General features: G+C 41.2%; 1 protein-coding gene across 2 annotated transcripts in view; it reads left to right on the forward strand.

The window, feature by feature from the left end:
• FBXL7 (F-box and leucine rich repeat protein 7) overlaps positions 1–24,724 on the forward strand; it is a 171,355-nt gene extending 146,631 nt beyond the window's left edge. For both annotated transcript variants that reach the window (XM_041411817.1, XM_041411819.1), the window contains 2 exons: positions 16,508–17,119; positions 21,673–24,724. In XM_041411817.1, the coding sequence (XP_041267751.1) occupies positions 16,508–17,119; positions 21,673–22,409 (1,349 nt within the window). In that variant the 3' untranslated portion in view covers positions 22,410–24,724. The remainder of the gene's footprint in view (positions 1–16,507; positions 17,120–21,672) is intronic.
• Positions 24,725–25,049: the final 325 nt, after the last annotated feature.

Raw genomic sequence — 25,049 nt, forward strand, 5'->3', positions numbered from 1 at the left:
AACCAGAGTCTGAATCAGCTGCAGTCCTTGCCAAGGCAGAACATGATCCCTCACTGCAGGTGTTTAGCATCTCCCTGTTGCTCCACTATGCAGCGCTACCAGTGCTCCACAAATCCACAGTGACATCTAGGTTGCTTTTGGAGTTTGTCCACACCTTTTCTAAGCAATGGCCTGTTGCAGCTGGTTAAACAACACTCTTTAATCCCTAGCTTTATTTTGAAATTGTTGTCAACGCCTGATATAAATCAGTTTTCTCATCCTTAAAAGTATAACAGAAACAAACAGCAGCGAGTGATGAATCACATGTGCTGCAGTGGAGTGCTATTCAGTTCACATAGCTTAAACTAAAACTAGGATCAAAGCAGTTTAATACTGGTGTGAATTTAATCAGTAGTCAATGAACTGCTCATTTGGGATCAGTACCAGTAGTGCCACAGATAAATTACAACTCTGAGCACTGAGTTAATGTTAATAGGCACTTACAGAAAACAGATTTAAGTAATCCCCAAAAGTTACAGACTCTCTTCCACAAGTACACTCACATACTCTGCCAGCACATCTGGGTTACAGTTTCCCCCCTTTCTCCATCTGAAGTGCACCCATATCCTGCAGGAGATGTGGGTGCTCTCACCTCCTGGGACACAGTGCTGCTCCCTGCAGCTGGTGAGGCAGCACCCATGAACTCGGGTGCACCCCATGAGCTGTGGGTGTTTGCCTGCAGCAGCCTGTCTGAAAGCAGGCAGCTCCTGGCCTCTGAGTAGGAAAATGCTCTGTCTGGTGATGATGATTTTCTTTATTATTAATTTGACTGGTTAGAGGTGACAGGTTTTGTGTATTTTAACATGATCAGTGTTGGGAAGCACACCCTGATTTTATGTGTTTTTTACACCTGCACACACCAATGATTCACTCACGTTTCTGTCTTAAAAGGTGATGTCCCAGACCATTTGCCAAGATTAGGCCATGCCATCACCATCTGTTCCTACATCTCACTTTGTTTTCTTCAGCAATCTTCTGCTGCATTGGCAGGGCATAGAATCACACCCTCCACCCATACCTTTGTGTACAGAAAGGCTGCTAAATGTAGTTCAAGTGTGGTAAGATTGCTTTTTGCTCTTGAGAGTTTGGAGTTTTTCTATAAACAAGAATCTGAATTCCCTTCAAGGAGTAAATATCTCTTCAAAGAAAGGCTTGCAAGCTTGCTGCAATGTACTGCAGATAGATGAAGCTTTGTTGTGTTACAAGGCAATTTGCCTAAGGGGCAGGCTCTGCCAGCTGTAGTCTCAGCTAAAATAACTTATTCTGCCTGAATTGTTCTCCAGATATGGCTTCACTTGCATGAAATTATTTATAGTCAGTAAAGAAAACTCAGTAGCATCACTGGTGAGTGCTGTAGATATGGGAGGTAATGAAGTTCACTGAGGTGTGCAGGAGCCAGGGCTCAGTCCCAAAGCAGGCATTCCACCTGTGTTTTGGAGCAAGGAAAAGCTGGATGTCCTTGCCTAATGGTCAGCCCTCATGGCTGGAGGCATTGTGGCCTCTCTGAAGCCTTTTCTTCTCGTGGTGTTCAAATGGTTTCTGGCTGGTTTATAACATAGCAGATCATTTGGGAATGTATTGTCGCTTTCCAGAGCTTATGAAATAGAAATTGCTAAATCAACAGAGGCCATTCAACATAAAAGCCTTGCAAGTCAAATATCACTTCAGCAGCATGTGTTTTTGTTACACCATTTCAGTAAAGTCAAAGCTTTGTAATGGCTTTCCTTTTAAAGGTGCAATGGTGAGGGGGTTTGTTCAATAAGAGGTGATGCTCCGTGTGAGCTGTACAGTCTGTCCTTGTGCTCTGCTCTTCAGCCCTTGTGAACAGACACCTTTCTGTAAGGTATGTGCCAGGTATAGGTATACTTTTGTGCCAGGATTTGATGAGTTGCATCACAGTCTGACTCTGCAGTGGCAGAATTCCAGTACTGCAAAAGTCACATGAGAAGAAGGTTGGTGGAGAGTTTGTTTTCCATCTCCAGGCTGATGTACAGACATCCCATTTCGGCAGGTAGAGAACAAAAGACCTGTATCTGTGTTATGGAGATGGTCCTAGGCAGGATTTTAATTCCTGAGATTCAAATGGCAGGACTTCAGTGCCATTGTATAGAGATACCTCTGTAGACATAAGCAGGCACATGCACTCATGTCATTGAAAATGTTCTACTTCAGTGCTTTTGCCACCTCTATTTCCTTCCTTGTATCATGTCAGAGCAGTCAGTCCAAACTGAACAAGAGGGATGTGTTGTGATAGACACAAACTACAGGGTGTTCAGGAATTGGCAACAAATTTTGCTGTCTCCCAGACTGGATAATATATTAAATAGTGAAAACGTTAACATTTTTTACTAGTTTTTGAATCACCCTCAAGGTTACAGAAGTATTTTCCTGAACTGTGTGTAATACCAGTAGTATCAGTGCCTTGCATATGGTTCATGTGTTCTGTAAATGGAATTAAAATGATGGAGCAAGTAAATGCATAACTGGATTATAGGAGATTAGCAACCCAGTATTTGTAATCTCATCTCACTTCTTACTTTAGCATTTCTCATAGTGACACTTTTGCAGTGTCATGTTCCTATACATGGTTCATGCTATAAATAGTAATGAATACAGCATGACTGCAGTGCAACTTAGTGTGATGAAATGAGGGCAATACTTTCCAGCCAATTACTGATGTTATAAAATTCTCTTTGCCACAAATAGTAGAGAAAAGAGTGAACTAACCTGGCAGCATTTCATTTTTGGTGTATAGTGAGGGGAGTTGTGCTCCTGTGAGATGCTGGCTGCTCTGAACTTACAGTAGCCTCTGGTACTCTGAACATCCTAGGAACTACTTGGCATCCAGGTACTACAGCATCAACCTCTGTGCTTGTACATTCAGTGAGTTGGAAAATGTGAAGTCACTACATGCTTCTAAATGTTTCCTAATAAAAATTCTTTTTACCTTCTCATTAAAAGCTTTTAAATGTGACTTTGTGATCTCTCTTTATTGGCCGTGTTCCATGTTTCCAAATTATACTGAAGAATGCTAGGAATATATTTTTATAATCTTTTTGTTGTTGTTGTTTGCAGTAGTGTTCTACTTGAAGTCTGTGCAATTAGGAGGGAGATGATGAAGTAAATCATTACTACAGTTTCTCCACCTGAAGCCTCAGTACCTATAGCAGAGTGTTAAATGTCTTTTCTGGAGCCAGAGCCTCATTACATCTACCTTAATTTACATCACACATCCTGTAAATACAACATTGTCATCACTCATTAAAAATAATGGTAATACAACAGTTGGACAGTGCTTTTCTCTCTCTGAAAGATTATAACTTTCCCCTGTGTTTTGTGTCCATCAGCCTTACTTCTGAAGCAGGTCTTGGAAGAACAAGCATCAGTTCAGCTGGAGGTGGTCTGAGGGTGAATTCACTAGGATTTCAGTACCAATTTAGTAGTTCTGGTAGTCCTTGTCTCCAAGCTTAGCATAGTGCATCCCACCAAGAAAGCTGTAGCATCAACTTTATCAAAAGGAGAGGACATGCTAATTTTTCTGCAGCAAGGAGGAAGACTGGCAATGGAGTGTGCTGCTCAGGAGTCTCAAAAATGAGGCCAGTGAATGCTGAGTCTCAAACTCTAGCTGTAAGTTACAAGGATCTTTGGTATATATATTTGAGGAAAAAAAAATCTTGAGGATTTTCACTGAAGTTCAGGACACTTATCAGAGTCCACATGAGTAGAGTTTAATATGCTCCTGTGGATCATGTGCACTGCAGTGAGCTTCACCCTCTTTCCTCTCCAAATGGAGAATGGTCTGTATTTTATGAAGAGTAAAACATCTGTAAAAGTGTGCACTGAAAGAACTTTGAAAAAGCTGTAGTGAGGGCATTGCTTCTCAGCCCCAAATGTATATCTGTGCCAATGATGAAAATAAGCATCAGTTACTTCATTTTTCACCTCCCTGACAAATTCTTTCAGTAAGAGTTTTACTTCCCTGTTTTAGAAAGATCAGGATGGCTAATAAATCAGTGCTGGCTGATGGTAAAGGGTGGGAAAGCTCTTGAGTCATCTTGTGTAAACAACATCTTAAAGCAGAATTTTCTTCATAGATTAATTCCTCTATTGTTGTGTTTTGTTTGGGTTTGTTTTTAATTTTGGTGCTTCCTAGTAAGCTCTAAATAACAATCCTAACCCACTCAGCCTGTGCCTTGATCTATTTGTGTACTGTGTCAAAATTTTTAACCCTTGTTAACCTTGTTTAACCCTGCTGTGCCTTAGTCATAGTAAGCTGTAGATATCAATCCTAACCCACTCAGCCTATGCCTTGATCTATTTGTGTACTGTGTCAAAATTTTTAACCCTTGTTAACCCTGTTTAACCTTGCTGTGCCTAACCTTGTTTAACCCTGCTGTGCCTTAGTCAAACTTGGCTACTGCTCGTCCTTAGGTGGTTCTGCAAGTACAGTAACCTTTCCATCACTTCCCTCCTCTAACTGCATACATTGGAGGTCATGGTACATATTAGCATATCCTTTTAGATCTTCAGCTGCACAGGTCAAGATCACTTAACTTTTCAACTCAGAGTTTGGGAATTAGAACATTTATTATGACATTTTCACAAGGGTTTGATTTCTTTTAATTAGGCAGGATTTGTTCTTCTGTGCAAGAAAAAGAGGAGCATTGTTAAGTTCAATTGAATTGGTAAACCCAGAATAATTATATTTAGAAGGTCCCTTCCTGTCCACCTTCCCATCAGGTATATATACATATTCATTAGACAACCCTGGAGGTTCCCATTTCCCTTGGACTTTCAAGATAAGGGCCTTTCTCTTCATCTTCCTCTTACTTTTTCAAGATGTCTAATATCTCTTGATTCCAAATCAAGAATGCTTTTGCTGCTGTCCTGTATTTAAGTCTATTGCCTGAGATACTGCCATAAGCTGGTGATAATAAATTTGAGAAAAAATGAAGAATTCCATATAGAGCTAGTGATGATGTTTTAAATAATTAGCTTAGGTTAACATGATGCAGTCTGAAAGATTTAGATAGTGCCAGAGTCCTTGCTTTGAATAATAACTCAGCAATTATGTGTAGACATAAACTTCACATTTTCTTTTTTGCACATTGATTTTGAGTTAATGAAATCGAAGTGACATTGAAAGAGTCAGTGAATAATTTTGTTTATCTCATTTTGGTAAATTGAAATCACAATGAATTGAAAAAGAATAATTACAGTCAGTTCATATTTTCTGCACAATAAAGCAGTTATTTATTGTGGTGTTCAGTAGACTGGGAAGTTATTGAAGTTGCCATAAATACTGTGTGCTGAATTTTTTATTTACTTGCATGTATGTGTATCTGATACTCCTCAAATGTCAGAGTGCCATATGCTGTTGCATATAAATAGCGATCTGCAATTTATACAGCACAAGTCACAGACACAGCAATTGGGACCTCAGACAGCAGGGCTGGGCTTCAGAGGGTGGCTAATGCCCTCTGAATGCTTTTGCAGTCATAAGTACCATCTGCTTTGACACAGTCTGGGACTGCTTCACACTGGTGGCCAGGAATCCATGTAACTTCGTGCAGTTGGGCTTGAGCCAGTTACATTTTTCTAGTAGAAGAAAGCTGCCAATGGCCATGTCTCTTTCCCAGCTTAACTCCCAAATTTCCCATAAACAAAATTTTAATCCTTGTGGTTCTGAGTAAGCACTGCGTGCTTGCTCAGTGCGTTGTTGTGTGTGTATTGTGTGTGTTTGTAACAAGAGGGGACGGCTCACTGCCACTCCAGGGCTCTCATAACATGACGTGTTTATTATGAAAAAGCCTCGGTTTATGTATCTTTGTTGAAGAGACACTGGATAAGTTAGATTGAGCTGGTGTTGTGGGTTTCTGCTTTGGAGGCCTATGTTTCTTTGCTTTCATCCTGTCCAGAGTGTTCTTCTCACCCAGGTCCCAAAGGTGATTGGATGGGGAATTGGCTTTGGCCAGCTCTTTGCTGAATGCATTTCTTTGTCTGTACATGTAGTGGCAACACTGTGGATTTGTAAGAAATGCAAAAATGTGGATTAAGTGAAGTTTTCCACCATTCCTTTAAAAAGCCCTGGAGACCAGCTTTGTTTTACTCAGATTGGCCATGTGTCAGAAGGGAGGAGGGATGCAACCCTAGAAACAAGGTATTTGCCCTCAAAACATGAGAGTGCTTGCCAGGATACTAGCAGGTGCTTTTGAAGGAATCTCATTCCTGGAAAAGAAAATAGTCTTTGAAAACTGAGGTGTAAATGGATCTGAACTGATCAGGAGCAGGTGTTGCAGGTCAGCCTTTAGTTACACTTCGCAGAGTTCCACTGAATTTCTGTAATTCGTGGGCATCCTACAGATGGATGCAGGCAGGGCTCCTAGTCTGCAAAAGCATTAGTCTGGGAGTAAACACATCTCCTTTCTAAAGTCAGAAAAACTGTTAATGCCTCAGTATGATTCTCCTAGGGGACTGAAAAGAGCTCACCAAACTCACCCTGGAGTGAGCAATAGCATGGTAACTTATTAAGCAGTTTTTTATATGAAGGTTACGTTCTTTATGTTCTCTTGTTTGTTGGCAGCATTTTTTTTTTTTTTTTTTCTGTTTCATTATCACTCACTTACTGGTAGTTTAGCTGGTAGAGGGATGTGTCTACTGCTCTGACTCATGACTCATCAGCTGGGACATCAAGCAGGCACTCGCAGGTATCTCATGGACAATCCATAACAAGCTGGGCTGAGCCAAGCTGAGTTGGGATCGGCTTTACCAATTGGGTTTTGAGTTTGTTTTCTCATTTTTAATCTAGAGGCCTCTTCTTGTGCTGTGTACAACTCTGTCCCATAATTTGCAGGTTTATCTCTTCCAAAGACTGTTTTCAAAGCCTGAATTTATTTTAGGAAGCATGTTTGTACTATTCTAAATTACATTGATTTAATGCATCATTAACATACGGAGAGAGACTAACAATACAAGAGCGTGTAGAGACAGGACAAGGGGAAATGGCTTCAAAGTAAAAAAAGAGTAGGTTCAGATTACAGGTATGGAAGAAATTCTTTACTGTCAGGGTAGTGAGGCAATGGAACAGGTTGTCTAGACAAGTTGTACATGTCCCATCCCTGGAGGTGTTGAAAGACAGGTTCGATGGAGCTCGGAGCAATCTGTTCTGGTAGAAGTTGTCTCACCCACAGCCAGAGGATTGGATCTAGATATCTTTAAAGTCTCTTTCAACCCATGAACCTTCTATGATTCTGCAATCTAAACTTGATGATAGAAGAGAAGCACAATTTTATGGCTTTAAATCTCTCATTACCTCTTATTCTTCTGTTTAGCATACTGCTTAGCATTTGTTTCTCCAGTTTTGAAGGTCATATCCTGGATCCCCTGTTAATTTAAAAGTCAGTAATTTCTGAGAGCCACATGCTTTTAAAATGCCAACAGTTGATTATGAGACAATGTTCTTTTACACAAATAATTTGCTTATGGTGAATATGCTGGAAACAGCCGTTCTTGGGGGAATTATTTGTCTACTGCAGCATTTGCTACCAACTGGATGCAAGTCCTCTTGATTACACAACAAAGTGATTATATTGTCAGCTTTTCCCTGAGGTAAACATTCCCCTGCTTTGTATATTATTTTCCACTTAAAGTCACGCACATCTACCAGAACTATATTTCATAGTTCTGTAGGTCCCCGTGGTTTTTATCCACATGAACTGGGGAGTTTGAAAATATTTCTCTTCCATAAATCTATTCCAGCAACTTGTCTTGAAGTTTTGTAATAATGTAAACTGATACATATTTTATTCCAAATTCTCACATTTTTGGAAGGTAAAATAGTAGGACAGCTACAATTGTCTGGAGCAGATGCATTTTGAAGTTAGGAGCCATTAAGCAGTTGTTCCAGTTTTCTGTCTAAATTGCAAAGATACATTTGCATCAACACAAATTGAGTGTTTATCATTCAAAGTTAGAGTGGGATCTGTTTGTCCCATCTCAGTGTTATTCTAAGTGACTGATTTTGGCCCTATGTGTGTAGCTTGAGAGCCACTATGAAGAAGTGTGCACTCATCTTCTCTACATTTATTTAAACTTGGTCTTAAATGAAAAATAAAAAACAGTGGATTTAAAAAGTGGAACACAGTAATGTAGATGTTGTCTAGTCAGGTGGAAAAATGTTTTACCTGACAAAATTTTGACCTTGGAGCATGTTAGAGTAACTCAAAGAAAAGGCAGGTTAAAGTTTTAAGCCTGTTTCATTGAAACAAGTCATTCTCTGGATAAATTGGGAAGGTTTTTTGTATTCACCAGGATGGGGTTTCTGGGTTAATTAAGGCTGTCAAACTTACAGGAGAAGAGAGAGAGCTGATGGCAGACTTTTAGTATGATTTGAAATCAAGCAAACTTGCTATCTTTTTGTTGTCTTATTTAAACCTTTATATTGAAGTGTGTTGAAGGTGCTTATTTATAAGCATTTTGTAAAATTATAGTTTTTGTTTTAACTACATTTGGTTTGCACATTTCAGAGCAATGCATTGAACAGCATGGATCCTCATGGGTGTGAAAATCCCGAAAATGGGGGCTGATGAAATGCAGTGTGTCTGGTCCATTGATAATCCAGCCTTGAAAATCCAGCAGGGCACAGGATGCCTCTCCTCGGAGTGGTATGGAATAGGATGGGAGATGATAACTCATGGTTTTGAGGAGGTAGACAGGGGCTTTTTCTGACCAGTGAGTGTATCTACATTAGCATTTTTGTTCAAGTCCAAAGCTTGCTTTTCAAATGCCTCTCCTTCTTACTCTGTTTTGGTAACCACCACAAGGTGTATGAATCCAGTTACACTCAGGCAAAACTAAAGCAAAAAAATATGTTCTGGCAGTACACCTAAAGCACCAAAGGCAACCCCTACTGAGCATTCAGGGTTGGGGATTAAATTAAATATTGGCAAAAAAATAACAGCCACTTCCCAGGCCTGTGGATGTTCGGTTTTCAGCAATATTAGTTTTGCTCCACAGAACTCCTCTTTCTGGGCTGTACTCCTTGCTAATGTAAATATAAACTAGCTCAGCTGGAGGAACTCCCCACCATACCATAAAGAGTTGGGAGAGCATCTGACTGAAGGATTTAAGCAGAGCTTTTACTTAAGCATGTGTGGAATTCATTTTGGGATACATATTTACAGAACATGGAAAAAATGCGCCTTCCAATCCATCTCTATGTAATTCCCTGCAATGCTGCACTGTGAAACCCTTTTCTCAGAGCTGATGTGCTAGTATCATCAGTGGTACTGAAAGCTAAATTAAGGTGCTTTGACTTCCTAAATTAATAGTGAATTACTTTTTTTACTTTTCCTCCCCCTCAGTCTTTGTATTTTTAGCTTCGTTCAAAAATAGGGGGATAAAATGAATTCCTGCCAAGTGGCAGGGGACAAAGTCAGTAGGGGGGAAATTAGTTCCAGCTTTCCACAAATACATTGTAAGGAAGAATTATTTGCTTAATAAAACTATAATTATTACTTGACTTTATTACTTCTTTGACTTTAGGCATCTATTGTGAATATGCCAGAAATGCAAGATCAGGTCTCCAAATGTGTGTAGAAGAGTTTATAGGCTAAAGAAAACTGGAGCTCAGCGTCACAGGGAAGCTACACCAGTATAATCCAAGGTGTAAAGTGTCACACAGAAACTGCTGTGAAACGGCTACAGATTTTAGTTAACATATCCCTCTTCCACAATGCCTCTAGTCTTATACAATAGCTACAGTTTCTTATTACATTCTAAAGCAGGTTTTTAAAAACCATAAAAGGTTATTTCAAGTTCTGTGGAACTGTTCCTTCCAAGACCATGTGGATGTGATTACTTTGTGAGCTCCAAGGTTGCTTATTCTTACACTGACAAATCAAGCTCTGCTGCAGGTCTTTGCTCTTAACATGAGAATTGCATGACTGACAAGATCTCACAGGATAAAAAAATAGTTTTCACCTTTGCCAAAGTGTTTATGTTCCTTTCACCTCAGTTTTCCACGTAATTTTCTGTTTTGGCAAAAAAAGAATTGTCTGGTAGAAGGGAAGCAGTAGCTGTAAGCCATCTCAGGTTTATTTGGACTTTTGCACGTGTGTATTGGAAACAAACTGGTGAAATACAAAATAAACAAAATCATTATAAGATAAGGTGGGAAGGGGAATATCACTCTGAGTATTTGTCAGCTGTGATGATGTTTCAGGAAGAACCCTTTAGAAATCACAGAATATGCTGATTTGGAAGGGACCCACAAGGACCATTGAGTCCAGCTCTTGAGTGAATGGCCCTCAGAGGGGTTAAACCCACAACCTTATGGTTACCAGCACTGTGCTCCGACCAACAGAGCTGGTCTCATCTGCAATGGCTTGCAATTTTTATGAGCAGACTTTCCATTTCTCTCTAGGAACCATCCTTTTCAATTGAATTGAGGCATAAAATTACCAATATCTAGAGAAATGGGTTAAAATTTGTGGCCCTGGAGCTGCAAGGTATTTGGAAAACTGGAAACTAACACTTTGAGAAGGTTTCTCAGTGCTCAAAATACTCTTGAAAAAGTAGATTAAGGAGAGAGAAAACATAGCATTCTCCAAGCAGACAGGTGTAGGGAAGATGAATGGATTCTATAAACACAGGTGAGGAAAATAAATATCTAGGTGCTGTATGGCACATGGGAATCCCAGCAATATCTTGAGTCACATAGTGAAAATACATGAATCTTTTGGGACTCTTGAAATCTGGAAGGTTGAAAATGTGGTTTCCATGAAATATGGGTGCAAAGGACTCCACTTTCACCACTGCTGGTGAGGTTGGGTGGTGTGTGGTGCTTAGTTAAGAACATTGTGCTTTAAGAGAAAAACACATAGATAGGAGAAAAGGTAAAGGAAAAGATAGAGGAAATGGGGAATATTAGTAACATGACTTATAAAAAGAAAGGCAAATGCATGTAAGAAATCCTTACAGGGAGAGTGAAGACATCTCATTCTTCACAAGCACAAGGAGAGGGCAAGAAACAGCTTCTTATATGAGACAAATAAGAGGAAAAACTTAGAAACATGATACAGTGACAACACTGGAACAGGCACCTCAGTGAGCTGAGTAATAGCTGCCCCTAGCAGTTAAAAACAGGGCAGACATGTACATCAGAGATGGTTTAGGTGTACTTAGTGGTTTTGGAGGGATTTGAGAGGGCTCATCCAACTTATTCTGTATGTTCTTCATTGTAAAAGGCTGCAAAATCATGTAGCTATCTCCACTGGGCAGCCCTTTCCTTCTGACGTCCTTGACTGCTGCAGCCCCACACAAGTTTGCATGTGAGTTTTGTTCCAGCTGCCTCTTTGCTATCTCAGAGTCTCCAGTTCCTCCCAGCCTCCTGGGATTGGGAGGAACTGAGGTCAGTAGGGTAAGTTATCCTGAGAAAAATGCCTGAAGATGTTTGCGGTGTGGAAGACGCTCTTTAATTTTTTGTAGGTAGCACTTTTTCTGGAACTTTGTCCATACCCAGAGCCTTCGAAAGGAAATGGCTGGGTTGTAGCCTGCTGTCCTAGCTAACTCCTTTTCCTACCCTCATCTGAGGGCACACAGCCATGTTTGAAATCTGTCTGTCAAATTCACAAGTCTCTCCTTGAATCAGCCCACACTGTATCCCCTGTAGAAGCCTCTGTTCCCCTTTGCACTGTTGATTGTAGCTGCTGCAACCATTAAGTTCCCATTTTCCCCAGTCTCTGTAAAAGAAGTACTTACTTGGCATGCCTGAGGTTGATGGTATTGAGGTAAAAACGTGAAGTCTATACCCGCATTGCACTTAATAAAATATGTAATATCTACACAATGCTTATTGAAGAGATGCTAAGTCAGTGAGGTTTTGGCACGCTGTGTAAATGCTTCTTGTGCACATTACTCTGCAGCTAATGTTTACAAAAATGGGACAATTACTTTTTATTTTTCTCAGCTATACTGACTTTTTCAGAACTTGAACACAGTTTTGTTTATTTCTTATCTTAGTTTTGCTAAAAATATTGGTGGTGACAGAAGGTCAACGTGGAGGATCCTTTTCAGTTGTCAAATAATCTGAAGTTTGATTGATATTTGCAAAATTTTAATTTTAATTTTGTCAGCTTCTAGAACTCATTATGGCATTCATTTCAAAAAAGACTCATTCACAATACTGTAGTGGAAGGTATGAATGAATGGAGTCATGCCTTAATCATGGAAAATGGTTCAATCTTAAAAAGTCTATGCTGGGACCTGGACATTGAGTGTACCATGTTAGTGTGCATTACTGGAGTAATGGAAGTACAGCGCTGTTTTCTCTCTCTGGTTCTGAAATCATATTATTATCATTGATACCAGAAGGAATGGAGGTTAGATCTTGGCTTAAATCTTATATATTTAAAGGTTTTTTGTTCCCATATGTATCTACTAATTGGGAAACAAACTGGGGAGAAAAAATCCTTTGAAATAAATCAGATTCCTAGTGGAATAAGAAAACTCCCTCTAGTGCATTTTTATTCTGGCACGCATCTTTTGAGATTTCTTTAAAGATTGTTAAGAAATTTTGTCTTACATCAGGAATAAGAAAACACCCTCTAGTGCATTTTTATGGTTCTGTTTCTGGCATGCATCTTTTGAGATTTCTTTAAAGATTGTTAAGAAATTTTGTCTTACATCAACAAACAACTTTCAGAGCTTGATCAAAGCTTTAATAAAAGGTATCTTGCACAGAAGATTGGAGGAAAAGGGGCAAAAGAGGTTGTAGGGAGGGAAGTGCAGGGCTGCTTTCTAATTTGCTTTTACTTTCTAAGAGCAACAAAATTAAAGTCACATTTCAAGCTTGTAAACAATTGCGTTTACAAGATAAATGCTTGTATAGGGCGTGCGTGTGTATAAAGATGTGTACTGAGACCTGTAATCAGCAACTTCATTTGTACTTGCAGGGTTGTGTTTATTAATGTTACACGGTCATTAAGTTGCCCTTTCTCAGACTGCCCCGGCCTGTTGGCTAGCACTCAGTAAATGGTGAAGGACAAAATTCTAAGGAAACTCCTACAGGTTGAGATAGTGCTACAGGAAGCCCCTCCCAGCAACATTAGAAAGGTCTGGAAAATGTACAGTAGACCAAGTGTTTTGCTGAAGTTTTAAATGCTAGCAAAAAGCTTTCCAAGTTTTTCCTGGCAGTAAAGCTCCTGGACTCACCTGCTATTTTTTTTATTTTTGTTTCCCCTTAGGGGGTGTACAGCGAACAGTAAGCAGGAATACCTCTGTGGAGTTCAGCTGAGCTACCAGCAAAATTCCTGTCTGAGAGCATATTGCATTATGGGCTCAGCAGAGCAGTAATGTACTCACAACTCACTTTTTTAGATGCAGTGACACCACTATGGTCTTTGTCCACAATACTCTGTGGTGGGGAGAGTATTGTGGACAAAGGGTGCATGTGTATGTGTCTGTCTGGAAGTCCGTGCCCCGAGGATGGAGGGAGCAAGTTTTACACGATGCACCTTCAGGACTGAAGGGAAAGGAAATACAGGATGCACATCTGGAACTGCTATACTAATGAGAGAATTAAGAGAGCACAAAGCACGGAGCATACACATAAAACAGAAGGACAGGCCTTTTTTAGCTCGAAGTCTAAGTTAAAAAACACATATTAGTAATTCATTACACACCCAGAATGTCTAAGATATTGATTATTCACAGTGCCCAGGAGTGATGAAGGAATGCCACTTCTGATCCAAAGCAGTGTAGATTAGCCGTATTAGCTTGGAGTGTTGCTCAGCAGGGGAAGGGGGAAAAATCATGGAGTATGAAAGGCTTTTTTATGCTTAAGTAGAAGTGGAAACTAATGAAGACGGTAGAACTAACGAAGACCCTACAGAAATTCCAAGGTGTTTTTAAGTGATAACTGACTAAAAATGTATGTTTTCCAAATATGCTGTGTCTTACAGAAGGTACTCATTCCCACAGGACTAAAAATTGTTTCAAGCAGATGTAAATAATTTTAACTTTTTGCTTTTGATTTTAGTTCTGTTTTGTGGAATAGAAACAAGTGTTTCTTCTGTGGTTTTTTATTTATATCATTTTGTTTTCCTTTTTGTTCTGGTTTGTGTAAAATGAACAACCAACAGTCAACCAAGGCAAAGGCCCAAAGCAAATGAAAAAGTAAAACGAGAGGAATTGACAATATCAAATACATGTAATAGAAGATACATCCAGCACTTGGAAAAAAATGTATATTCATTTATATTAGAAACATTCTTGTATTAAAAGCTCAAAAAAGGAGCAAAAAGTAAAGACTTTGCCACATATTCTGCACATGTTTAGCTTCAGGCACTGTCACTGGTTTTGGTGATAATGTGAAGGAGGTCAAACATATGGTAAGTCCTTGCAAAAATTAATCTCAGAGACTGTTGCCTAAGAGGCCTGTGGAGTCAGTGCTTGTCTGCAGGAGCCTGGCTGCTGCTGGTTGGATTTTTCTCTCCAGCTGTAAATCTCATTTTAAAAATACCATCATATACCAGATGCTTACCAAATAACACTCTTCGACGCAATTATTTGCAAAAGCTGCCAGGGGGATATTAGGAGGTCTCAAAGGGAGCAGGGTGTCTGCAAAACCCACTCAGCATGAAGATACTATTCTTGCTCATAAATACACAAATCCCTGTGTTAGGACCACATAGCCATAGCATGGACTCAGAAGCCTTGGGGAAAATGTTCTTTCCTTTCATTTGCTGAAACAGTGAATTTCTAAGTAAAACAAGATGCAGAAGAGGAAGAGGGAAGGAGCTGGGTAGTATAGGTTTTTCCTCCATGGTGTGTGATGATTTTGATGTCTCTGCAACTCAAGTAGGTGATCTTGAGCAAGTCATTGAACTTTGTGTCTTTTGTTTCTTCTGCTAAATATTTGTGCTTCTTTTGCTTGCAGACACACTGTGAAAATACAGGCCTGTGGTTGCTATTGTTGTAGGTAGCGAGATCAGAGCAGGCCTGTGCTGGACTAAGTAAAAGCTTCATGGGGAAGTTTATGTGTAACAATCAAATTCACCAAAATGTACTTAATTTAAAAACTCTGCCCAATCCAGGTGTGGACGTGTTTGTTGAATGCATTTCTGGCTGTATCTTGCTTGGCCCTTATCTGTGCTGTCACAGTCACCCAGCTGCAGAGTCAGTGTTACTTAAGGGGTGGCCTTTCTACACTTCCCTGAAAGGCCTGAAACACTGATGTGACAGCAGGAGATGTGATGTGGAGAAAAGCTTAGTCCTGCAAAAACATTGTCTGCCAGTAAAACTTGTTATTCTGCTGGTCACTAAGTTGTGGTTACTGTATTCATTTCTGCTTTCCTTTACAAAGAATTTCTGTTGAGATCAGTACCGAGGTGGAGGGAGTGGGCTCAGCAGCAGCACGCATCTCTCACACGCTGGTTGTGTCTTGTGTAGCCTACTGCTAAAATATCCTCAGAGCCTCTAAATGTACTGCCCATGGCATTTGCTTGACTATCAAAGTTATATTTTAGTTGTCTTCCAGTCTTTTACTTGGTTTCCATGGAGAAACTGGGAGGACGAGTGGAAAATGCTTGTAGGCAATGTCAGCACACGGGGAAAACAGTTGAAATAACCTTACAGCAAAGATTACCTTTCTTAGTAGCAAAAAAAAAATCTCAATTCTTTGTGCCTGATTTTGGTAACTAAAATGAACTAAAGAAGGTGAAGAAGTAGCAAAATTTTTTGGCGAGTTGAGGTGACTGGTTCCAGTGTGACAAATAGCCCTAGCAATAAGTATGTAAATATTGTATAAAATATTGTATAATAATTCTCCAACTGAACTTCACTTTAGTCCATTGGAAAGGAGTATTTTCTGTGTGCACATGAGGAACTAGTCACTGGGCTCTTGAATGAAATCCTGAGTTTCAGTTTCCATGACTGAGAAATTAACTTCTCTGATGACACATTGAAAATAATTGTATGGCATTGAGCTTTTCCCATCTGCCCAGATCTGGTGAAGGAAGCAGAGCTTCCTTCACTTGTGAGCTCTTTTTTGGCCTCCTGCTGAATGGCTGAAGGAGCTGAGAGATGAAGGACCATAGCATTCTCTGCCCCTAAGAGCTCACAGCTTTGTCAAGGTTATGAACAGTTACCTTCTGCCAGAAAAAAAAGCCTGTGACTCAAACATAATAGTTCAATTCCATGTTTAATTAAGAGTATAAAGAATAAAAATCCTTGGATTTTAAAAAATCCTTCCACTGCTGTCTCCTCTTCAGGACTCAGCGCTACATCATCTCCTTTGCTCACATGGCTTTTGAAATACATTTTCTCACTCTGACTGGTAGAAGTGACTGCTTAACCCCCAACAAACCCCGAAGCCCATCGTACTCCATTAGCAAACGGGCTAGCTGTGCTATGCAGAGAGCTCTGTCTTTGTCCAGCGCTCACTGAAATTGTGTGTTCTATCTTCCAGATTCCGACCTGAGCATGCGAACGCTCAGCACGCCCAGTCCAGCATTAATATTTCCACCGAATTCCCCTGGGTTCCAAAATGGCAGAGGTTCATCGACATCCTCATCCTCAGTCACTGGGGAAACCGTTGCCATGGTCCATTCGCCGCCTCCCACCCGTCTCACCCATCCTCTCATCCGGCTGGCATCCAAGCACCAGAAGGAGCAGGCCAACATAGACCGGCTGCCCGATCACGCCATGATCCAGATCTTCTCCTTCCTGCCCACCAACCAGCTGTGCCGCTGTGCCCGCGTGTGCCGCCGCTGGTACAACCTGGCCTGGGACCCGCGGCTTTGGAGGACAATTCGCCTGACTGGCGAGACAATCAACGTAGACAGGGCTCTCAAAGTGCTGACCCGGAGGCTTTGTCAGGATACTCCCAACGTATGTCTCATGTTGGAGACGGTAATTGTTAGTGGCTGCAGGCGGCTCACAGACAGAGGACTCTACACCATTGCCCAGTGCTGTCCAGAACTGCGGAGGCTGGAGGTGTCTGGCTGTTACAACATCTCCAATGAGGCAGTCTTTGATGTCGTGTCACTGTGCCCAAACCTGGAACACCTGGATGTGTCAGGTAACAGGGAATGTTCCAATACAGATGCTTTTGATGTTTGTCAAACTCCATAGCTGCACACACTTATCCTTTCTGTGTTGTCTTTCAATGTAGGAATGCCTGTCTCCTAGCAGAGCACCTGTGAGACATGCACCACTAAAATCTCAGTGCCCCAAATGCCAGCAACACCTCTGGAGTGGCCAGGCCTCTTCCAAAGGAAGTGAGCTAGCAGAGGTGGCCTGTTCACATGGCACAAGGAGTTATTACAGATTTTGGCACAAAGCACCCATAGAAGGGAACACACTGAGGTCAGTGCTATGTCATGTGGTGAAGACTAGTTACCTCAGCAAAATTTATCTTCTTCACACACATGTATATGTAGATTATATATAGGTAATGAACACATCTGTAATCCAGTAAGTGACTTGAGGAGGAGCTCAGAATAAGTGCTAGGCTTTTTTTCTGTGTATTAATATCTGTTGTCATCCCTAGCTAAACTCCAAGGTCCCCTTGTTTCCATTGCTATTTTGACAAGACTTAGTCCACTTGAACTTTTTTTCTCTTTTCTTCCCTTTTTTTTTTTTTTTTTTTTTAAGCTGTTTAGATCAGCAGAAATATTTTAGACAATTTTCCTCAAACCTGCTCTGGGGAAACAAGATGTTTTTTCCCAAGGTCAGCTGCACAGAATTTCTTCTCTGCAAATAGGTTGGCACTTAATGGAAAGGATGCAGCCAAGCAGAGCACTGAAGTAAATTTGCTGCTCAACATTTACTTTGTGATCTCATCTGTTATCAATCTAATGCCATCATAAATCAGCCAAACCAGATTTGCCATTGCAGAGGTACCAGTGGCAATGAGAAAGATGAAGACAGGAGATTAAACAACAGGGCATAGAAAGTGATCCTATTGGGTCACTGGTACTGGATGCTTTTTCCAAAGCTACCTATCTGGAGTACACTGATTTGCATTCTTTTCTCTGCCTTTTTATTTTTTTTAAGCTGATTTACCCAACTCTCTCACCTCATTCCTAGGATGGCAGAATGTCATGGAAGGCAGCAAAACAAATATCAATAAATCAGAATTATGCCCTTTTTGTGATTGCTTTCTGAAACCACAAGGCAATAAGGAGTCTATGGAACTCCACAGGAGTCTATTCACAGTGACCTTGTATATGAATTGTTGTTGGTACACACTGGCATTAGTTCTGGATTGCTAATCACACATTCAGGTTGAAGGATCTCCAGTGTCAGGAAAAAATGTAGGTACCTGTTTGATTTAGACCTAGAGCTTTGAAGCTCACACCCTGAGTGTACCTGGGGGCTTGTAGGGGGTTGAAAATGCTTTGGTCCACAGCTCTTATTTATGGATGTGCTGTAGAACAAAGGTGACTTTTTCAAAGGCAGGGAAAAGGAAAAGATGATACCAGGTCTTGCAGTGGGTTCTTTTGGGGTCTGTCTTCATTTGTGGTTTTCCCAGCCCTCTTACTCTCGGACCCAGAAGGTAGTGTCTGTCCCTAAGAGCTCATCAGTTTGGTATAAAGTGTTCAGGGGTCGAATAAAATTCCTGTCTTCCTTCAATTTTGTCTCATCAAAGAGATAGGAAGGTAATTTTAATTTTGTTTTTTCCTAAGTTGTTCTTTCTATTTGGAGCATTTGAGGGGAAAATCCTGCTTTTGAACATGCTCAGAAGTCAGGGTGTTTGGGTTCAGATACAGCTTTTGCTGCATGTACCGTATGAATTGAGGATAATCAGTCTCCAAGCCCTTGTTTTGAGTCCACTTTTTTCCATTGTAATGTGGGTAATTTTGGAGGATGTTTTGGAAAGAGGATTCCATTTTCCCATTCTTCTCTCTGTAGTTTGAGGACAAGGCTTGCACCTACATGTTTAAGGAATTCTCAGGACTGAAGTGTTCCACTGGTTTGGTTCCATACTGAGCAAGAGGACGTGGTGGTGTGTGTTGAGGGTGATGCTAGTTGCTAGTTAATTAAATCCCAGTTCACAGTTGTACATCTAGTTGAATCCTTTTCCCCTTTGAATGGCTACTTGGCAGCAAAAACTTACCAAAATCTTTAATGTCAAAACCAGATGTTTGTATTAACTTTAGGAGCTTTCCACAATGTAAGTTCTGTCACTGTCAGCATCCGCTTTGTGGGCAGGTCTGAGATATTGCTAGAAGTTGGTTGAGCTTGACTGCAAGTTATTATCTAACACTCCAGCCAATATGTTTTTCCGTCTGTTTGGACGTTTCTTCTCCCTTTTTAGAAATCAGTTATACTGTATGGAAAATCCTGTCACCAGAGCTTTATTTTTACGCTTTGCATTATTTAGGACAGAAAAATTGTTGCGGACCCAGGAACCTGACATTTTGCCTAAAAATCAGTCAGTTCTTTATCAGCATGGACTCGTTTTTCTGATGAAACCGTTTTGAATATCCTTCCCATGAAATGTTTTACAGTGTAGCCAAAGTAACTAGACATGGCAGCGCTGAGCTTGACAGAACCGTGATCACACAACTGATGTATGTGACTCCAGCCCTGCTGAGAGACTTCTGACCCGTTCACTTTCTAATTATGGTCATTAAACCTTCTTGGACTCTCAGCAGACAGAATGTTCTCCTTGGCCTCGTGGATGCATCATTCTCATTAAGCTGGATTTAAATTTGAATTCTGGTCAGAATATAAAATATCCAGACTGACTTCTTAATCCAGCAGCCTCCTCAGCCAAATGCAACAGCAGCAGCTACATCAGGTGCAGCAGAACTCTGCCTAGGCGTCAGCTTCTTCCTTTCATGCATTTTGTATCACCTACTTCAAAGAATATACTAGAGGTGAATTTTTTACGCCATTAGTTTTGTTCTGCTTCCCTTTAAAACAATCCTTTGTGTTACTGAGTGTGTATATAGTACTTACCTGAAGGCAAAAGTGTTTCCAGAGATTGCTCCAGAGTGATGGATCTGAAACACTCTGAAGAGAAAACAGCAGTTTTAAAATGTTTGTTGAACAGAGTGTTTTACTTCAAGGTCTTTCTTCTGCATGATCTGTGCGCAATTTGCCCATTTAATTGTGTGAGGTCTAAAGTAAACTTTGCATCTGTTCAACTAAATTTGAAATCCAAATTAAAGATCCAGCATAAATTTTAATGATTAATGTGGAAATCTAGTTGCAGGTGGCAAAATGTTTCAAGTCCATATCCCACATTTCTTGCAGCCTTTGTATGAGTCCACATGGTTATCTCAAGTGATATTTTTCCTTTTTGCTTTTAAGAACTGAAGCATACTCATACCTTCCACTAAGCCTCTGAATGACAACCTCTAATAGCAAGTGGTATAGCTTTGCGTCATGTAAGTTTTTGAGGCAGTCTCCATACATGATCATGTTCTTTAATTCCACACTACAGTATTTTGCAGAGTTTCTGATACATGGAGCTCTAAGGTCATCACTTTTTACGAGTCACTTCATACTGCTTGGCCAGTGTTCCAGCAATAAAGAAAAGGTGTTTTTATTTCTACCTGGGGGCACCTCTTTGAGCATAACCTGCAGAAATTCTCTGGGTAGCCATTTATGGCTAAAACTGTTGGGCCTTAATCACTAGTGGGTAGACTCTCATTTCTTGCAGCTGTTTCTAGCTATGCTAATGCAAAGTGCCCAGCTAAATTTGGCACAGTTTAAGAATTTCCCTAAGAAGCCGAAGACTGCCAGTTTGCAGTGCAGCAGAAACCACACTTTCCAAAAAAAGCTTTCACTCTCCACTATGCAATGAGTTGAGGTTAAAAATGGGGAATGTCTGTGTGTATTTTTCCCTTTAATCTAGTTCTTTGTCTTTCCTTGCAAGGTCTGGTGTTTCTCCTCCAGTCTAGTTACCTCCATTCATGGCCAGACTTTCTCATTGGACACAATCCTTTTCTTTGTCTGTCCGTGTCCTCGCATGCCCTTATTAGTCTGTTGGCTCCTACCAGTTCTCTCCATTCTCTTTAGCTTATCCAAATCTCCACCCTTCTGCAAGCACACAGTTGGGCCATAGTTTTGCATCCTTCCCGCATTGCAGGCTTGGGGCTGGATTCACATCTGTTCTCCAAATGCTTGGGGCAGGGGAGGAGGGAAAAGGGAGCGGGGTTGTGTTTTCTATAATGAGTTTGGATGGTGAAAGAACCTCTGATGTTGGTTTGCAAATTCAGCCAGTCAGCAACGAGACTGATGAAAAAACTGCATTGGTTGTCATGTAGTATCCTTTTCTCTGACTGTCACTGGGTTTATATTGCAGTAACAGATCATAGGCTGTCCCCAGATAGACCCAGGAGCACTGTTTTACATGTGGGATATGGACAAAATCAGTCCGATGCTTTCCAGGGCTCACAATCTCAAAGTAACCTCACTGACTCCAGTTTATTGTGTTTATTGTCCTCTGGTGTGGGGACTCAGCCCAGCAAATCAGAGCAGTCAGTCAGGGTGATTCCACTCTTGCAACATGAGGATACCTGCATCATGTCCAGCACACCCCTCCACACCCGCCTTTCTGGTCCTGCTGTGCGCTTTGTTTTTACTGCTTGCTTAAACTCATTGTGTTTTTCCACTTAGGCTGCTCCAAAGTAACGTGCATCAGTCTGACTCGCGAAGCCTCCATCAAGCTGTCTCCCTTGCACGGGAAGCAAATCTCCATCCGCTACTTGGACATGACAGACTGCTTCGTCCTGGAGGACGAAGGACTGCACACCATTGCCGCCCACTGCACTCAGCTGACCCACCTGTACCTGCGCCGCTGCGTCCGCATCACCGACGAGGGTCTGCGCTACCTGATGATTTACTGCACATCCATCAAGGAACTGAGCGTGAGCGACTGCCGCTTCGTCAGCGACTTCGGCATGCGGGAGATCGCCAAGCTGGAGTCGCGGCTCCGATACCTGAGCATCGCTCACTGCGGCCGCATCACGGACGTGGGCATCCGATACATAGCCAAATACTGCAGCAAGCTGCGCTACCTCAACGCGCGGGGCTGCGAGGGCATCACGGACCACGGCGTGGAGTACCTCGCCAAGAATTGCACAAAACTCAAATCGCTGGACATCGGCAAGTGCCCTCTGGTCTCAGACACCGGCCTGGAGTTTCTAGCCCTCAACTGCTTCAACCTAAAGCGCCTGAGCCTGAAATCCTGCGAGAGCATCACTGGGCAGGGCCTGCAGATTGTAGCTGCCAACTGTTTTGACCTGCAGATGTTGAATGTGCAGGACTGTGAAGTCTCTGTGGATGCTCTGCGATTCGTTAAACGACATTGCAAGCGCTGTATTATAGAGCACACCAACCCTGCTTTCTTCTGAAGGGACACCCCACACCTGTCATTGCAATGCAGTTTTAAAAACACTGATGTATAAACACACGCTCCCATATTCAGTAATGCTGTCTTTTCTGTCGCTCACGGGAGTCAGTTTTTCTTGTACCTTATGGGTGAGGGGTTTTCTAGAAGACTATTTTGTTTGCTTTTTGTATGATCACTTTTTAAGGTGCCGTGGGTCTCTGTGGAGAGGCCACCTTAATGCAAAAGCAATGAGTGCTCAGCATCCCCGGTGGGGTGTCATTTCCATAAGAGCCATGATCTTGTCCCAGGCTACGGTAGCTGCCTCCAAAGGAAATAGCACATAATCCCTCCTTTGGAAATGCTACTAAGCTGTGTCAAATACATCTGAATTCTAGCTGTGCTCATGAAGCTGACTATGCAATATTGTGTCTGTGTTCCCCAACTTTTTCCAATGTGGCTGATAGTCATCCATTGTAATCCCTCAGGAGATACTGGGTAATGTTCTTAAACATACTCATTTGAAGCAGAGTAAGACCTGCTGGCCGTTGCTGAGCACTTCTGCTGAGTGATTCTGGAGATTGTGCCCATGCATGGATTCTCTTGGGAAGCCCACCTCCGGGTCACTTATGCATCATCGCTACTTGCCTTCATTTCTAAATTTGTCCTCTCCAGCATGTGTAGAACCATCCTCTGGTAGTAGATAGGGACTTCTGGCTCTGATAAGCAGTGATGTATTCACCTGAGTGAAGGAGAACAAATGAGATATTGGTGGCCTGGCAAAAGGAAAAGCCAGCAAACCAGCCTGAGAAGCTGCTGTAATTCTACAACAAGCTGAGATAGTCCTGTAGGACAGCAGAGAGGCTCTGAGGCATTGTGGAGCAGCTTGCACGGGGCAGTCCCAATTGCTGTGCTGCGTGGCTGTCACCAGAAAGTCTGGCTTTGTCCCTTTGCTGTACCTTTTCAGCACCACTGCAGTGGATGTTCCCTGAGCAAAGCAGGGACTTGCGTTTAGATCAAGTTAGTACGTGCCTTAACACACTTGGACACCTGACCCTTCTCTGTGGCCTTCCAGTTCAAAGGATAGATGGCTGATCTCAAGACTTCAGAGACATTAGCCTGGTTTTAGATAACACCCCTGGGGACAGAGGGCCTTGAAGTGTTATTCACATTAGATTTAGATTCTTTCAGACTTTGGCTCTGTGTGTTCCCATAGGCTGGAGATACAGCTGTGTTCAACAAAGAATTAAACAGCAGAGTTGCCCTGTGACACTGGGAGCTCCTGGTACTCTCAAGGTCACTCTTGCTCTTGCATGAGCAGGACGATTTTGGAAGTCCCCCATCTCATTGGCTCCTTCCCCAGAGCATGTGGTTGATTGGTGGTTACTTTCTTCACAATTTTCTGGCAGCTGTTCCTCTGCATTTTCATGTGCAATGCTCAGATCTGAAAGCCAGACACGTGAAGGGTGATGATATTTTCAGGCAGGCCCCCTGTGCCTGACTGACAGGTGAATTCATGTGCTCAGCCCAAACACTGTGTCTCATAAGGGAAGCGCTGTGTCTGGTTTTCATAAGCAGTAGTTCCATCATCTCCAGACAACACTAATAAAATCAGTGTTATGAAGTGAAAATCAATATGCCCAAGAAAAACACATAACTGCTGAGGAAATACTTATAACAATGCTCTCTCAAATTTAAAAAAAAAATAAAAATAAAAAAAAAGGGCAATGGTTTGGACATGTCCCTGGAGAGGGAACTTGTTCTACTGCTGCAAAAATTTCTGTAACTTATGTATCTTCCTCCAATTCTCCAATTTTGGATTTTTTAATATACAGGATGGCATCAGCTCTGAATTATAAATTAAGTTATACTAAAGCAAAGAGGGCCATGGAAAATGAATTTGTCATTGCTACTGCTACTGGTCAGTGACTAATACGAGGTGATCCCATCCCTTGGACAGTTAATTTCATTTTGGTTTTCTTTTCCATATTTCTAAAGTAAGAGATTCTTCTCCAGCAAGTAATACAGTATATTTTATCTGAGCCAGCTATACTTTCTGTTTATCCTTTATCTAAAAATGGCCTCAAGAAATTTAAATGGTGAGCCCTGAGGATGGTGGGATTTTGAGCCATTTGCACTCATGAAATATAAGGCCTCACTAGTAACATTTAATTGTTTATTAAAAAAAAAAAAAAGCTACTTTTCTGGCTATGTTGAAGTGAGTGAATAGTGCTAAGTGGTTTTTAAAGTTTCTAATGTTTCAATTTGGCCTGTACTGTACAAATCTCACTATAAAGCCTTAATTTCTACCAAGAAATAAAGCAATATATTGGTAACTGATGAGAATGCAGCGTCATTTGCACTAAGTGATTAACTGCTAGTGAAAAAGAAAAAAATAACTATTTATAAAACTCAAAAAGTAGGTGAGTGATTGAGTGTATCAACTCATCAGGTAGGTAAATGTCTGTGAAAAGAGGGAAAAAAACTATTATGGATTATGACCTCGCCTATCTCTCTCTTTAAAATTTGATTTTCCTCATGTGGCTCTTCTTGACCCTGAAACATAATCAGAAACTGGAAGTGTAAGTAAAAGAAAAAACCAACATAGTAAAAAAATGTATTTGAATTTCAGGAGGGTCTCTGCATTGGTTTAAAGGCATGTTAA

The sequence above is a fragment of the Onychostruthus taczanowskii genome, unplaced genomic scaffold, assembly GCF_017590055.1.
Source record: "Onychostruthus taczanowskii isolate IOZ18803 unplaced genomic scaffold, ASM1759005v1 scaffold37, whole genome shotgun sequence".
Classification (NCBI taxonomy): domain Eukaryota; kingdom Metazoa; phylum Chordata; class Aves; order Passeriformes; family Passeridae; genus Onychostruthus; species Onychostruthus taczanowskii.